The sequence below is a fragment of the Sorex araneus genome, chromosome 2, assembly GCF_027595985.1.
Source record: "Sorex araneus isolate mSorAra2 chromosome 2, mSorAra2.pri, whole genome shotgun sequence".
In the NCBI taxonomy this organism is placed as follows: domain Eukaryota; kingdom Metazoa; phylum Chordata; class Mammalia; order Eulipotyphla; family Soricidae; genus Sorex; species Sorex araneus.
The window spans coordinates 283198887-283215503 of NC_073303.1; the positions used below are offsets into that span (position 1 = coordinate 283198887).

General features: G+C 57.0%; 1 protein-coding gene across 1 annotated transcript in view; it reads left to right on the top strand.

Moving 5' to 3' along the window:
- Positions 1 to 16617, top strand: part of XXYLT1 (xyloside xylosyltransferase 1) — an 89976-nt gene that overhangs the window by 42208 nt on the left and 31151 nt on the right. The window contains exon 3 of the mRNA XM_004603240.2: positions 6446 to 6578. Within this exon, the coding sequence (XP_004603297.1) occupies positions 6446 to 6578 (133 nt within the window). The remainder of the gene's footprint in view (positions 1 to 6445; positions 6579 to 16617) is intronic.

Genomic DNA, 16617 nt, shown 5'->3' on the forward strand with positions numbered 1-16617 from the left:
AGCTCAGATAGAGAAGGGACCACCAAGTAAAGGGTGCTGGGAGGGCCCGCTCGGGATGGGAGAATGCGAGCTGAAAGTAGACTTAGAGACCAAACATGATGGCCACTCAATACCTCTATTGCAAACCACAACAGCCCAAAGGAGAGAGAGAGCAAAAGGGAATGAGGGCAGTGGGGATGGTGGGAGGGATACTGGGACCACTGGTGGTGGAGAGTGGGCACTGGTGGAGGGATGGGTACTCGATCATTGTATGACTGAAACATAAACATTAAAGTTTGTAAGTCTGTAACTACCTCACAGTGATTCATTTAAAAATTAAAAAAAAAATTTAATTAAAAAAAAATAGAAATGCAGGCCTGCGCCCAGGGCAGTAAGTAAAGTCTTGGGGAGTCCCAGAGAAAGGTGCTAACCACGGGGTGCCCTGCTGGGGTGAGGCCCTGCGGGTCACAGGTGCCCCGGTGAGGGAAGGGAAGAGGAGCGTCAGGCTCTTGGCGTCCGAAAGCCCCACTGCCCCAGCTTTGAGCAGGAGGGAGGACAAAACTGTTTCATCCTGGCAGTGGAAAGGAACCGAGCCTGGGTGTTGAGTGTCCTTTGTCTGTGCCCTCCTGAGGCCCTGAAGGTGTGGGGGTGAGCGAGGAGACACATCCCACACCGTTGCTGAGGCCAAAAAGCCAGGAACGCCTTTCCATGCTGATTTATTTTGTTTCCGCTCCCAAACAGGATCTAGTGGTTTCGAAGAAAATTTGGGGCTGGGGCTGCAGCCCTGTGGGAGAGCTCTCGCGTGGCATGTGTGGGGCCCTGGGTTCGATCCCCGGCACTGCAAAATAAAAGGGGTGAGGGAGGCCGGCACGTCACAGACAGATCTCGTGCTAGAGATTAAGAGGCAGACCTCGAATGCTGTGGATCTCGGTTCGATCCCTCGCACCGGACGGGCCCATGGGCCTCTCCAGGTACAGCCCGGGAGGTCGCCAAGCACCGCGGGGCCCGAGCAGCCGTGCGCTCCAGCGCCCTGGCATGGAGCCAGTGTTACAGCAAGTCCACAGCTAACACGATGCGTTTCCTGTGCTTAGAGTAGAGGAAGGCTCCAAGGGAGAATTTGTTCTTTAGTAATGCAGGAAACTGACACTGGCCGTGAATCTATGGCCCCAGGGGCACTCCCCTGCCGCTGACACTCCCAGAGCGGCTCACAGCGGGTATAACTCACTCCAAGAAGCCCCGTTTCCTCTCCTCGCCCCCCTACTGCAGAGCTGGGTGCAGGATATTCATGTGGAAAACCCAGATCAGCTCTGTGAGCCCCATGTTCCCCTCTTCCCCTGTCCCGTCCCTGTCCCCAGAGTCTGCCTGCCGTGGCGGGCCGTCCAGGAGGCAGGGCACTGGGTGAAGAGCAGACTCCAGAGGCCAACAGGAGAAATCCAGGTGTGAATTCTGGCCCGGGTCTGCTGTGTGCTGTCTGCTCTGTGAGCCTCACGGAGAAATCACGGTACAAAATATGGAGCCTTTGGAGGCTGACGTGAGTGTGACGTATTGACTCATTGGCCGTAAACCATTCAAAACCGTGCAGGGCCAGAGAGCTCAGTGGGCTGAGCACATGCTCTGCACGTGAGAGACCCAAGGTCCATCACTGGCACCACATGGTCCCTGAGCACCACCAGGAGTGACCCTGAGCATTGAGTGGGGAAGGTATGACCCCCCACTCTAAAGGTCAATAAATCCGGGGCTGGATCAATAGCACAGCGGGTAGGGCGTTTGCCTTGCATGGGGCCGACCCGGGTTCGATTCCCAGCATCCCATATGGTCCCCTGAGCACCACCAGGAGTAATTCCTGGGTGCAGAGCCAGGAGTAACCCCTGTGCATCGCCGGGTGTGACCCAAAAGAAAGAAAAAAAAAACCCAACTAAAAGTCAATAAATCAATACGATGTCCTTTCAGTTCTCATGGCTTCTTCCTTGGCTCTCTGTTCCGTGACTGTGTCTCCCTCCACAGGGTCTCTCGTTCTTCGGGAGCAGTGGAGGATGTTATGGGCAGTGGGTCATGGTGGGAACTTTCTCCATCATAGAGGTTCCAACAACCATCCCAGGGTGATCTGGACCTCTGGCTGCTGCTTTCACCTGGGCTGTGGTACTTTTCTTCTTTTATGGAGGGTTTGGGGGTTGTACCCAGTGATGCTCGGAGGTCGCTTTCAGCTCTGTGCTCTGGGATCACTCTTGCCGATGTTGTCGGGGCCATACGCAGAACTGGAGGTCAAACTCGGTCAGCTACGTGCAGGGCTGCAGCCCGTACCCGCTGGACTGTCTCCGTGCTGCCGAGAATCGCGGGGTTGTGAAAGGGTCTTCAGAAACCCCACAGGGCCCAGACGCTGACGGTGCAGAATCAGAACTGCGACTGCTCTAGGACGCGGTGCTTCCTCCTTGGGTTATCTTGGACACGGTTCCAGACTCCAAGGACCCCCCAAGTCCCAGGCGCTCCTCTGACAAGGAGGAGATGGGGTCGAAGCAGGCTGGAGGTTCCTGGTCTGTGTGCAGCCCCCAACCCGGGCCTGACTGAGCAGGGAAGGTCTGACTGACCGGGCCAGAGGGACCCCGGGATTCTACCCAAGGCTGGGCCCCTTGGCAGATTCCACAGTGCTTTTCCTCTCAGCTATTCCCAGAGCTCGTCAGCCCTCCAGAAGCTGGGCCCTCTGTGCTTGGGATGTTTGAGGAAGATGAGAAAGCCCAGTTGGAAAGTCACCCCAAATCCCTACATAGTGCAAACCCCCGGCCAGTTCCAGCCTGGGGCCTGGGTCTGTGGTCAGGATGGTGAGCCTGAGGGCCTCACAGGAGATGCCAGGGTGGACATTAGTGTCCCCCTCTAGGGACGGTCTCCCCTCTACCCTTTGCCCTTTGGCTCCTGCGAGCTAGAGGTGCTGCCAACTTTGTCAAATATGAGACTGACACCCAAGGGCAGTAAACACAAGGGCCAGGAAAATTGCCCCATAGTTGGAAGCCTGCCTCATGAGCTGGGGGAGAAGGCTGCTGGGACAGAGAAGGGATCACTGAGTCAATGATGGTTGGAGGGATCAGTCGGGTTGGGAGATATGTGCTGAAAGTAGACAAAGGACCAAACATGATGGCCTCTCAGTATCTGTATTGCAAACCATGATGCCCAAAAGTAGAGAGAGAGTATGGGGGAAACTGTCTGCTATAGAGGCAGGGGGAGGGGGGGAAACTGGGGGGGAGGGGTATACTGGGGACATTAGAGTTGGAAAATGTACACCGGTGGAGGGATGGGCGTTTGATCATTGTATGACTGTAACTCAAGCCTGAAAGCTTTGTAACTCTCTCACGGTGATTCAGTAAAAAATGAAAAATATATATATTAAAAAAAAAAAGAAAAAGAAAGTGCTCAGGGTGAGAGCAGGTGGCAGCCGCTGCTTCTTGCCAGGGCCCAGGGCCCAGCCTGCTCCTGCCCGCTGCTGCTCTGGCCCTCGACCTTGCGTGGCCGCACCTTCACCCCTGCGCGGGAGCACGGGGGCCTTTGCTCTGAGGCAGGAGCCCTGGGGTATGTTATAAATATTTATTTCTTAGAAGCGCCGAGGCCTTCAGAGGATAGAAACTGAGCGCGTGCCGTCACGGGGGGAGCCTGCCCTGCCGAGACGCCTGTGGTTGGTCCCCTGGGGCTCCCGGGTGGGTCTCTCTGGCCCGGCCCGTCCTCGCACGGTTTCCTGGTCGGGTTGGGCGTGTGCTGTTCTGTGTGTGGGAAGCTGTGCCCGGCAGCTCTTCCCTGGTGCTGGGTTGGCGACGGGCATGTTGGCGGTGGCGGGTGGTGACCGTTTCCGACACAGGTCCACTGGGAGACCGAGTCTGGGAATGCTGTAGCCTTGAAAGCCAACGATAAAGGCAAGAAAATCGCAATAAGGGAAAGAGAAACAATCCGTTCCTGGAGATGGGAGGAGAGGGGCGAGAGGAAGGGAGGTTGGCCCCGCCTGGTCGGTCTGTGGGTCCCCTGCATTACTCACCCGGGGCTGTAATTCCATCCGGGGTCAGATGACACGCTTGTGGCTGCTTTAATTGGAGGCTGACGAGGAGTTGCTGTTGCCGCTGGGAAATGTGGGTTTGGGGTTCGGAGACGGTGCATGTGGTTTTCTGTGCTGCTTTCGTGCCGAGAACTCAACCAGGCTCCGTGCTCTGGGCCTCAGACACCACCGCGGGCAGGGAAGGGGTGTCCTGAACCTTGGAATAATCCCCATTCAGCCTCCTCACGCTGTCCAGGACCAGGGTGGGGGGTGGCCACGAGGCCTGGGAGCCTTGGGAAGCTGCACCTGGACGCTTGCCCTGTGAGGCATGGCCTTCCCAGCTTGCTAGCATCCCGCGGTGCCGCCTCGTTGGTCTGAACCCGGAGCGGGGCCGGGAACGTGAGGACGGAAGCACAGCTCTTCCTCTCGCACTGGGGCCCAAGTTCAAATATGCCTCAAACCAGAACGAAGGCCAGACTCGCTTCTCCTGTCGACCTGCTGCAGTGCCGCCTGGCTGGAGGTCAAGCCTTGGTCAGTCCTGTTTCGGGGGGCACCCGCCTTCTGTTCCCGAGAGGAAGCGGTGTTTCCGCCTTTTGAAATAGCCCCCCAGCAGCCTTCTTTCTGATCTCTTGCCAAAGGATGGTCCTGAGGCCGCTGGCGACCATGGCCAGAGCCCCAGCAGCCAGCCCCTGAGGCAGGGAGGCCGGCAGTGCCCTGGACGCCCTCGGGAGGGCGGGTCAGCCAGCACCACCTTGTGGAACTCCCCCCAGCAGCATGCCAGCTTGGCGCAGGTGCATCCGCCCCGATCTGTGAACTTTTGCTAACACAGGCACGCTTCCTCCTGCTGAGGAACTCCAGCTCCTGTTTCTGTCCCTCAGCACACCCCCGAGAGGATGAGTTACACCCGGGTGTCGGGGTGAGGGCAGGGAGAGGCCCCTCCCGTAGCCGCCGGGGTGTTTGACGGGGCAGTGGGGGTGCACCAGGCTCCCGGCCCTGGTTGCTGCCGTGTCACGTCAGACCCCAAGCTCAGTCCCCAGGCCTGGCTCTGGGAAGTGAAGGCAGCTGGGGGCGGGGCAAGGGGGGGTTGTTTAGAGGATGGAAACACACTTTCTTTTTGCTTGTTTGTTTTTGGCCTTGCCTGGTTGTGCTCAGGGCTTCCTCCCAGCCCTGAGCTCAGGAATCACAACCGGCGGTGCTCAGGGAACCATATGGGGTGTCGGGGATGGAATCTGGGTTGGCCAAATGCAAGGCAAGAGCCCTCCTTGCCGTACCATTGCTCCGGTCCACGCATTTGCTTTTAAGACTGGTCTGTCTTGGGGCTGGAACGATAGCACAGCGGGGAGGGCGTTTGCCTTGCATGCGGCCGACCCGGGTTCGATTCTCAGCATCCCATATGGTCCTCTGAGCACCTCCAGGAGTAATTCCTGAGTGCAGAGCCAGGAGTGACCCCTGTGCATCACGGGGTGTGACCCAAAAAGCAAAAAAAAAAAGAAAAAGAAAAAGACTGGCTGGTCTGTCTTGAGCTGACAATGTGGAGCAGTTTCCTCGTTCCCGTTGGCCCATGGAGGTCTCCCGTATCCATCCTGTGGCCGCTCAGGTCTCCATTCTCACGACACACACTTACCACGGGCCCGTGTCAGCTGCTGGGACCGTGTTCTCTCCCCCGAGTTCCTGCCCCGGCTCGGGAGTGGGTGGCGGGCTGGGGGCACCCACTGGGCCCGGAGCCTCTTCCCCGGGTCTGGTACCAGCCCTGCTGCCCTATGGCGGTTCCATCCTCTCCTTCGCTCCCCGGCCTCCGCATCTCCGGGCCGGGCAGGTTGCCTTTGCCCCTTCGCAGGTCTCTCACCGTTTGCTCCTGGGGTGGGTCGCAAACATTCCTGTCTCTGAAGCCTGCCAGCACTTTCTCTGGGCGCCACATCCCAGCCCATCAGGTCCTGACCGCAACTGTGCAAAAGCTTCTCCAGGGGGCCATGAACCCGCCAGGTCCCGGCAGAAGCCCTGCATGCTCTGTCTTAGGTCGGGCATCTGTCCCGGGACCCCAGTAGTAGACCAGAGGGAGGGAATCATTTTTTTTATGAGGACTCCAGGTGGTATTGGGGGGGAAGGGGTGTGGGGGGGTTGATGGCTGGTGGGGGAAAAGTCTTTGTTTCTGGTTCACAAGCATCACTCAGGACCTCAGGACCACAAGAAACCACTGAACCTCCCACCACGTTGGTCTCCCTCACATTGTTGCCTTTTGTTTATTTCTTTTTTGTGGGGGGGGGGGCATACCTGGTGATGCTCAGGACTTACTCCTGGCTCTGCACTCAGGGATCAGTCCTGGCGGTGCTCAGGGGACCCTATGGGATGCTGAGGATGGAATCCGTGTCGATCATGTGCGAGGCAGACGCCCTCCCTGCTGGCCTATTTCTCAGTAAGCCCCACATTATTGTTCTTTTTTCTCTCTCCCTCCAGAGATCCTACGGATCATTCAGCTGGACCTTGACCTCCAGTACAAGACCAACATCCGGGAATTGTTTGAGGAGTTTGACAACTTCCTGCCAGGTGCGGTCATCGGCATAGCAAGGGAGATGCAGCCCGTGTACAGGTATGTGGCGGTCTGGGGCTGGAGCGTGGGGAGGTTGCTCCTCTGTGTCCCGCCGCCTGGGGCGGGCGGGGCGCCAGCTCTCTGCGATGAGAGTGGGACGGGCACGCGTGGCGTGGGGAGGTGCAGAGATACCGCCTGTTCTGAGGGAGGCCGGCATGTTTTTTGTGGAGACCCGAGTGTTTTGATTGTTAGTATTAAGCTCAGAATTTAGAAGTGGTATGTCGGGCCTTACAGAGGAGGTTATTAAAAATTAAAAAAAAAAACCCAACTCAGGTGCTAGAGTGCTAGTACAGAGGGTACGGTGCTTGCCTTGCACATGGTGGACCTGGGTTCGATCCCTAGCACCCTCCGTGGACCCGTGAGCGCAGAACCAGGAGTAAGCCCTGATACAGCCAAGTGTGGCCCAGAAATCAAAAAGAAATCAATAGATACATTTGAAAATTAAAAGAATTTTCTCATGGCAGCGCCCAAACCATGGCTGATCAGTGTCTCCTCGGAGGCACTGAGGGTTAAGTAAGACCCTGGCTGACATTTGTCCTGGGGCCCAGGTGCTCCCTGTGTCCCTCTATCTTCCAACTGTCCCTGGGGAAACCCTAATATAGGGGCATCAGGGCTGCCTCAGCAAGTGTGGGCGGCACTCGGGTTGAACTTACCGCCTTGCACTTCAAGCCAAGGACCCTTTATTTATTTATTTTTGCTTTTTGGGTCACACCCAGCGATGCTCAGGGGTTACTCCTGGCTCTGCACTCAGGAGTTACTCCTGGTGGTGCTTGGGGGACCATATGGGATGCTGGGAATTGAACCCGGGTTAGCTGCATGCAAGGCAAACGCCCTCCCCGCTGTGCTATCACTCCAACTCTGCGCTTTTTTTTTTTTTAAATCAAAGTTGGACCTGTCATTGTCCACTTCACAAAATCAGACACAGAGAGAGAATCTAGGGAGGGAGAGAGAGAGAGAGGGGGAGGGAGAGAGGGGGAGAGAGAGAGAGAGAGAGAGAGAGGGAGAGAGAGAGGGAGGGAGGGGGAGAGAGAGAGGGAGGGAGGGAGAGAGGGAGGGAGGGAGAGAGGGGGGAGAGAGAGAGGGAGAGAGAGGGAGAGAGGGAGGGAGGGGGGGAGAGAGAAAATAAGGGAGGGAGGGAGAGAGAGGGAGGGAGAGAGAGAGGGAGGGAGGGGGAGAGAGAGAGGGAGGGAGGAGGGAGAGAGAGGGAGGGAGAGAGGGAGAGAGAGAGGGAGAGAGAGGGAGGGAGAGAGAGGTAGAGAGAGAGGGGGAGAGAGAGAGAGGGAGGGAGGGAGGGGGAGAGAGAGAGTGAGGGAGAGAGAGAGGGAGGGAGGGAGAGAGGGAGGGAGGGAGAGAGGGAGGGAGGAAGAGAGAGGGAGGGAGGGGGAGAGGGAGAGGGAGAGAGGGAGGGAGGGAGGGAGGGGGGAGAGAGAGAGTGAGGGAGAGAGAGGTGGGAGAGAGAGAGAGGGAGAGGGAGAGAGAGAGGGAAGGGGTGCAGAAGGAGCCGGACCGGGCAGCTGGGACCAGGCTCCGAGCGCTGACAGGCTCTGGGGGGTGTTTGGCGGCACCGGAAAGAGCTCGCTGAGCCGAGGCTGCCTCCGGCGTCTCCAGACCAGCGTGTAAGCGGCCCCTTCCAGGGCCTTTGCTGGGGTCATGACATCACCAGTGCCCTCGACGGAACTGCTCTCACCGCCTTCTTCCCCGGCCCACGGGGACGCCCGCTGCTCTCAGACTTCCACCGGGCTCCTGGCGGGCGTGAGACTTAGCAGGGTGCTGCGAGGAGCAGGCGGCAGAAGGCGTGAGGGCGAGGAGATGGCGCGGAAGCCGCGGGTCAAGGCCCCAGACGCCAAAGCCACCAACCCATCCTTCAGTTTCCCTCGGGTGTCACCGTGGGGGCCAGGACCCGTGTAGCCCACACTGACCTCTCAGAAGCAAATCCCCTACCCCAACAGCAAACGGGCGCGTTTGGGAACAGGCCCAGAGAGAGGAGGGGACTGCAGGCATGTGTCTGGGCGGGAGGCTCAGCCTCCCCGTAGACCTCCTAGAGGCCCCACCTCCCCTCAGGGGAGACGCGGGCGTGGTGGGCCTGTCCTCTGCTCCTTTCCACTTGTGTGTGCGTTCCCTCGCACTCTCAAGACCCCGTTTCATTTCTAGGGGATTTCCCCATGTTCGTCTTTCCAGCGGTGGTGGTGAGGGGGTTTGGGATCAGGCCACAACCAGCGGTGCTCAGGGCTGACTCCTGCCTCTGTGCTCAGTGATCCGGGGCTTGGGGGACCGGATGGGGTGTCGGGGATGGCACCTGGGTCAGCAGTGTGCCCGGCAAGTGCCTGACCGTGGTGCTCTCTCCCCGGCCCTCCGAGTGCACCTTCACACCCGTGGCACTCTCAGCTCATTGCTCTGCCGCCAGCATCCCAAGCTCCGTTTCCCCATGACACGTCTCGGGAGGGGAGTGCTGTGGGTTTTCTGTGTGGATGGAGCATCCAGAGAGGGGTTGTAGGACAGCCTCAGCTCTGGGTGCCAGTGGGCGACGCACGTCACCAGCCCCTGTGCAGGCCGGCTGAGTGCTGGGCAGAACCGAGGGGCTCCATCTTCTATGGGCTCGCGGCCCGGTTGGTGAGACCATCTCCTGAGGCTGCCCCTCTGGGGGGGTGGGGGGTTGCAGGTGAGGTGGGGGCATCACGGGCAGGTGCCCTGAGTCATGGCTCCGAGGACCACGCTAGCTCCTTATTACCGTAGCTTGTTTCACAACTTTTGTTGTTTTTTGGTTTTTTTTGCTGTTTGGGGTGTGGGAGGGGGGGACTCTGCCCATCTGTGTCCAGGGTTTATTTCTGGCTCTGTGCTCAAGGATCATGTCCTGGTGGGGCTCCGGGGACTGTATCTGGTGCCAGGTATTGAACCAGGGTTGACACTCTGCCGCCGCCTGCTTGCTTGAACTATATCTCCAGTCCCTGTGAACTTGTTTATTTTGGCCAACAGAACCATCTCCCCGAGCGGAGCTCATTTGCAGTCGAGGCAGCGGAAGGGCTTTATCTGTGAAGCAGCATCTCGGGGAGAGCGAGCGCGGTGGCATAGTTGAATCACGGCGGCGTGTGTACAAGGGGGACTTGCCGTGACAAACAGTGTGTGGAAGGGGCTGCGTTAAGTGAGACCGGCTCCACGAGGAGGGAATTTCAATCAGGCTGCGGGGCGGCTCCAGGCGGCCAGGACGCCTTTCCACAGGCGACTCGGTGAAACAGCCTCCAGCCCTGGGCCCTCTGCTCCAGGAATGGGGGTGATGGGACCATCAGGTTTTTTTCAACTGGACTTGAATAAAAGTGGGCATCTTCTCTCTTCCTGCTGCATCTTCTTTCAGTGAAACGCGTGCTGCTGAGCCTAGAGAAGTCTCTGATCGGCTCTTTGGGGCTGCCGCTTCCCCAAAGCCTCCAGGAGCATGTAGGACGCTTGCATGGGGCGGGGAGGGGGGCTCAGTCAGTTTTGATGCATCCCCTGTGCGATACCACAGGGAATCTCACAACAGTGTTCCTCTGGGCATAATTTTAGCCTCGCCCTCTGCTGCACTTTGATTTGGGGACCCTGTCTCCCCAGATGTCATTGTCTTTGAGATATTCATGGAGCCAGAGTGATAGCACAGCGGGTAGGGCGTGTGCCTTGCACGTGGCCGATCAGGATTCAATCCCCGGCATCCTCTATGGTCCCCCGAGCAAGGCCAGGAGTAATTCCTGAGTGCCGAGTCAGGAGTGACCCCTGAGTATTGCTGGGTGTGACCCAAAAAAGAAAAAGAGAGAGAGAGAGAGAGAGAGAGAGAGAGAGAGAGAGAGAGAGAGAGAGAGAGAGAGAGGGAGAGGGAGAGGGAGAGGGAGAGAGGGGGAGGGGGAGGGGGTGGGGGAGGGGGAGAGGGAGAGAGAGAGAGAGAGAGAGAGAGAGAGAGAGAGAGAGAGAGAGAGAGAGAGAGAGAGAGAGAGAGAGAGAGAGAGAGAGGAGAGAGAGAGATTCCTGTCACTAAAAAGAGGAAGTAGGGCCAGCAAGGTAGTACTGGGGTTGAAGGCCCGTCCCTTGCATGTGACCAATTCAGTCACTCATTGTCAAACATAGTTCCCGGAGCTCTGCCAGGAACGATCCCTGAGCAGAACCCAGGAATAAGCCCTGAGCACCACCAGGTCTGACCTCCGAACAAACATATTAAAAAAGGAAGCAAGCCGGGGCCGGGGGTATCCTGCCTGAACATGCGCACAGACAGGGAGTCCTGGGGAAGAGGCGTTTTCCCAAGGCACAAGTTCATCCAGAAGTTGCAACTCATTTTGGTTCCCCTTACCTTGACCTCATAGTCCCCTCTTCTGATTTCTTTCTTATTTTTTGTTCTTTGGACCACACCCAGAGGTACTCAGTGCTCACTCCTGGCTCTGCGCTCAGGGGCCACTCCTGGTGGACTCAGGGACCATTTGTGGTGACAGGATGGAGCCTGGGTTGGTGCAAGGCAGATGCCCTGCCCTCTGTGCTCGCCCTCCCGCCTTCTGATTGCTCCTCCTCCTTCTGAACATCTGCCTCACCTTGCTAGGTCCTGGGTTCTATCCCAGCCCCCAAGAGTAAGGAAGCAAATTTAAGTCAATGAATAAAGGCGTATTTAGGAAAAGGAATGACTTTGCATTTATTATTTCGCCTGGCCTCTTGGGGGGCATCCCTGCCTCTGTTATCTAATTGGCCCCTGTGGACTTCAGGATCAGGAAGTCAGAGTAACTCCCGGGGCCTTGTGACCGAGCCCACGTGGAGCGAGGCTCGAGTGTGCTCAGCTTGGTCCCCCGTGGCCCTGTAAGGAACAGCGCACCCCGGAGTGCAGAGTGCCCAGTGTTTGCCCCCTGCGTATACGCAGGAACCCCTCGGCGTGCTGGGACCATCTGAGAGCTGGTGACCCAGGAACTTGGAACTGTGAAGGTCAGAGCTCGCTTGTTGGCCGAGCAGTGAATGAGTGAATGAGCCGCCGCGTGCACCATACCCGCCTGCAGTTGGAGTTCCTTGGTGTGCCCGGAGAGTGTGTCTGAGGGTGGTGGAGGCGTGTAATAGTCTCTGGTGGAGGCGTGTAATAATCTTGTTTGGCAGGAGAGGAGAGGGAGCCCCGTGGGGGGAGGAGTGTCGAGTGTCTTTCTCCCCCCGTAGGCCCTTTCTTAGAGCTCATGTCATTTAAGCTGCGGTCACAGGCCCACTGTCCCCTACAGGGTTCAGACAGAGAGCACAGAGGTTCAGGTATGTGCCTCGTATATTGCATCCCAGGCACCATATGGTCTCCTGAACATTGCCAGATGCAGCCCTGGAGGCCCCCTACATCCTCAGCCTCTTGTATCGAACCATTGGCCAGTTTGGCCAAGAGTCCCCAGGAGGTGTTCCCAGGCTTCCTGACCATCTGTTGGGAGATACCCCACCCACCCTCCAAGGAAGGGTCTGCAGATGATGAGGCGACAGATGATGAAGAAATGCTCTTTTTCTAATGAAAAGAGTTTGATGTCTGTGGGCCCCACGGGTGGCTCACGTGAAGCGGAGAGGAGAAAGACGGTCACTTTCTCCGATCCGCCTCTGCCACCCAGACCCAGGCTTACTGGTTCTTGTCTCGCCTCACAGAAAGGAATTTCAGGAGTAGATGAACAGTGAAATTACATAGTTTTTATTTGAAGGGAAGTGGGGGAAAAAGTGGGAGAGAGTGGAGAGTAACGTGCTCGAGAGAGAACGCGGGCTTCTCCAAGGGCGGAGAGAGCCCTTACACATCCCAGCATCGGACATGAAAACATGAAAGTACACATCTCAAGAGGGGAGATACGGGTGACACATGTGCTCAGGCACCGCACGTGCTTAGCTACACGGGTACAAATAGCACATGGGCTCTGGCCGCATGTGAGCGCCCTTCCTTTGTTCAATCTGCCCTTTATAGGGTTTCTCCAACCTGCCCCACGTGGGCAATCTACCCAGGTCAAGTCTGTTGCTAAGGCAGTTACCAGGGGGTTGGGAGTGGTGATGGTCTTCTTTGAAATTCCTTTCCTGCCCTTTTGTTTCTGTAGTAGCTTCTCTGGGTCTGTTGCTCTAGATAGATGAGGGTCTTATCAGGCCTTAGTTCCTGTTTTTTTCCTGTTTTCTTCTGAGGGTCTTCCCAGACTCTCTCAATTTCAGAGCTATTTCTTCCCAGGAAATTTTTGCCGTTGCCTTGGGAGGGGGCCTTCCCTCTCCTGCCGACATCATGTTTAGAGTTCTGGAGGCCTGGGGTGGGGGGAAGGGTGTGTGGAGGAGACTTCGGGGACTTGCCAGCACGTGGCGAGAGAGATGGGGAGTGAACTGGGGGTCTGGGCTGCATAGGACTAGCTCTGATGACAGGGGTGCTCCGCCCCGGGCCCCGCCCACACGCTACATCTGATCTGGTGGAGGTGGGTTGGATAAAAAATGGTGCGGTGAGAGGAATGGCTGATTAGGCTTGCAAAAGACAGGGAGACCCTCCAGTGACTAACTTGTTCCAGCAGGGATCAAGAAGAGGCTATCCGTCACTCAGAAATTCAGGCTGTAGCCCGGGGCTGCTTAGCTTCAGGCAAACGCCTCCAGGAACTAAGACAAGTGCTGGAGACGTAGAAATGAGAGGTGAAAGAGAAGGGAAGAAAGTGGTGGGCTGGCAGCCCACCTTGCCTGGGTCTCGGCAAACGTCCCCGACACCCTGAGTTTATTTTGCACAGAAACTGACCCATTGTCACCAGATCAGTTTGTTCGCTTTGATTCTGTTTTTTTTTTTTTTTTTTTTTTTAATTTATTTTTTTGTTTTCTGGGTCACACCCGGCAATGCACAGTGGTTACTCCTGGCTCTGCACTCAGGAATCATTCCTGGCGGTGCTCAGGGGACCCTATGGGATGCTGGGAATCGAACCCAGGCCGGCCACGTGCAAGGCAAACGCTCTACCCGCTGTGCTATCGCTCCAGCCCCTTGGTTTTTTTCAGAGTGAAGCAACAAGTCTGTGTTCTTAATGCAAAGGTTCCTGATTTTTAAATATTGACGAGGGAACGTGCAGCTTGCTGGCCCAACAGAACACAGAACTGCACCAGGTTCCAGTCCGGGCCTGCCTGCGTGAGAGCTCGGGTTTACAGGTTCTGAGTGATGCCAAGAGACGACACAGCCCACTGGGCTTGTGGGGTCGGTGCTGGGACCCGAGGAGGCGAAGCTTCTTGCCCCTGCAGTGCTCGGGGGGGCCTCCAGGACTGTGCCCGGCCGTGCTTAGGGAGCCATGCTGGTGGGGGCGGTTGGGAGGGGGTCCTGCACATACAGCGTGTACCCCGGACTTCATTGCAGCCTCCTCGGCCTGGGAACACTGTCAGCGCTTCCTTCCCGAGGATGGAGTGGAGGAGGACCAAGAGGGAGCGCCTGAGTCTTAAAGCACTTGCAGGCTTTGACTGTGGATTTGTATCTGCGGCTGGGGCCTGGGGGTCCTGTTGTCGTGGGCTTGCCTTCTGTCCTTCCTGGAAGTCTGGGGGCGAAGGCTACGGCCCCTCCCAGCGCCCCAGCAGGCTCCAGCCTGATCTCAGTCAGCACCTCCCTCTGCCCCCAATGTGGGTGCTCCGTGAGCTGTGTGCATCCACGGGGCACTTCTTCCCGCCAGCCCCGCCACCGCCCGGGTGCCTAGCTGGCTCTCTCCTGCCCTCCTCACCCAGCGCCCGCCGTGGGGGTCCTTAGCCAGCAGAGTCCCAACACGGTTCTTTCCCTCTCGCTCCCCGGATCCTCACTGTGCCTCAGGGTTGGGGGTCCCAGCTCTCGCCCTGTGTGTCCAGGGAGGGCTCTTAGGCCGGTGAGCTCGAGAGTAATCCCTGAGAGCCCCGGGCCTCCGCCTTCTTTGCTGAACCTTTCACGCCCCACCCAGCGGGGCCAAGCAGTTTCTAGACGACGGTGGGCTGCACCCTTGCTGTCTGCGGCGTCTGTAGTTGTACTGAGGAGTCATCGCACATTCTCTAAGGGGCCCAGTGCAGGGCACCCCACCTGTGGGCGAGGAGGCTGCTGTTGCACCTGGTGGTCACCCCAGAGAACCACAGGAAAACCCTGGGTAGCTCACCAGGCTCTGCCGTGCGGGCGGGATACTCTGTGTAGCTTAAGACTGTATGTTAAGGCTATATTAAAATAAACTTTAAAAATGCTTTATTTTTAACTTTAAGAATTGTTATGTTTCAAACAATAGTAAACGATCTTTTAAAGGGAAAAGAAAAACACAACTCATACTTTTGCATAGCTCTACAGTAAGTTTGAGTAAGAAGTAATAATAAGCCTCTCAGTATCTGTATTGCAAACCATAATACCCAAAAGGGGAGAAGAGAGAGAGAGAGAGAGAGGGAGAGAGAGAGAGAGAGAGAGAGAGAGAGAGAGAGAGAGAGAGAGAGAGAGAGACGGAGGGAGGGAAGGAGGAGGAGGAGGAGAGGGAGAGGGAGAGGGAGAGAAGAAAAGTGCCTGTCATAGAGGCAGGCTGGGGAGGGGGGGTCATGACAGGAGGGATGGGGGGTAATATAGGGATGGAAGTACACTGAAACCTGATCATGAAAGCTCTGTAACTGTATCTTATAGTGATTCAATTAAACATAAAAAGAAGTAGTAATAACCAGTGTCTAACCACTGACCCCAGTGCATGCCCTCACACCGCAAGACTGAACACAGAACTACCTTCTCTGAGCCAGGAAGGCTGTGGGCTCCTGAGCAGTTCCCAGCTTCCTACAGGAGTCACATCCAGGCATCCTGCGTTTTTAGAGCACAGAGCTGAGCCGCTGGCGGGTGCTGGCACAGACCGGGCCCCTCGTGCCAGCCTGGGGTCATCAGTGACCCGCTCCACCTTGAAACTGGGTGTGTGACCTGGGGAGGTGCTAAGTGTGGGCGTGGGTGCGGAGACATCACAGTCTGCACGCGTGGCCAGTGAGGGCGTCTAGTGGGGCAGCCCTGTGGTCAACAGCCTCATTTCCTCAAAAGTAAAACGCGGGGAGTCCCAGGCACCCAGCCTTTGATGACTAGGGGTGTTGCCCAAGAGAATTCTGTGCCCATCCACACCATTTGAATGAATTCTTGGCACAGTCACAAGAGCCGAACTGTTACTAACAGCCCAGATGCCCCGTCCACCAGCGAACGTGTGAGCAGAAGAAAATGTGTAGTTTTATGGAGCATTATTTGGCTGCAGAAAGGAGCAGAGTGTTGACAAGGGCTGCCGCCTGGATGCAGCCGGGAACACGATGCCAGATGAAAAAGCTGGTCACGAAAGCCCCGCGTGGCACCTCCCATTGGTGTGAAAGCTCCCGAACAGGCCCAACGGCTGCTGAGGGCTGGGGCATTGAGTTGGGGCGTTTGTGGGAGCGAGTGCTCAGAGATGGACACACTCGTTTCTTCTTGAGATGATTAAGTGCTCTGGAATCGAGGAACGTGCTGCAGTGCTGAACTTGGTGAGTGTTCAGGAAACTTTCTAGGGGGCCAGAGTGGGCGTGAGGCAGGTAAGGCACTTGCCTTGAACGTCCACGACCCAGGTTGGATCCCAGCGCTCGGTATGGTCCCCCGAGCCCGCCAGGAGTGCTCCCTGACTGAGCACAGAGCCAGGAGTAAGCCCTGAGTACTGCCGGTGTGGCCCCAAAATCAATGAAAATTAAATCGATTTCCTTGTGCACTTAGGAGGGCGAAGTGTCTTGCGTGCGGCGTCCGTGTTAGTGAGGCTCCAATCCGTCCAGTCAGGGTGCAGGGTGGCGCTGGCCACACCGGAAGTGCGGGCTTCGGTGTGGGAGAGAAGCTCCGGTTTTCACGGAGAAGGCACGTCACACGTCTTCTCCACCAGCCTCGAGCAAGCATCTTTCCAGCTTGCGTACAGACAGCGCTTTATGAAGCCATTTTTTAAAGAGATGAACATCTTCATGGCCTCTTTCGTGATTCCATTGCCCTTTTCCTTTCCAAGGGAATTGAAGTGACTCAGCTCGCACTTGCGTTTCTCTGCCAGCCACTGGGTCAAGACTGCATGCCCACTCACAGGGGGTCAGTCTGTGCTTGGATTTAATGAATTGTTGGATT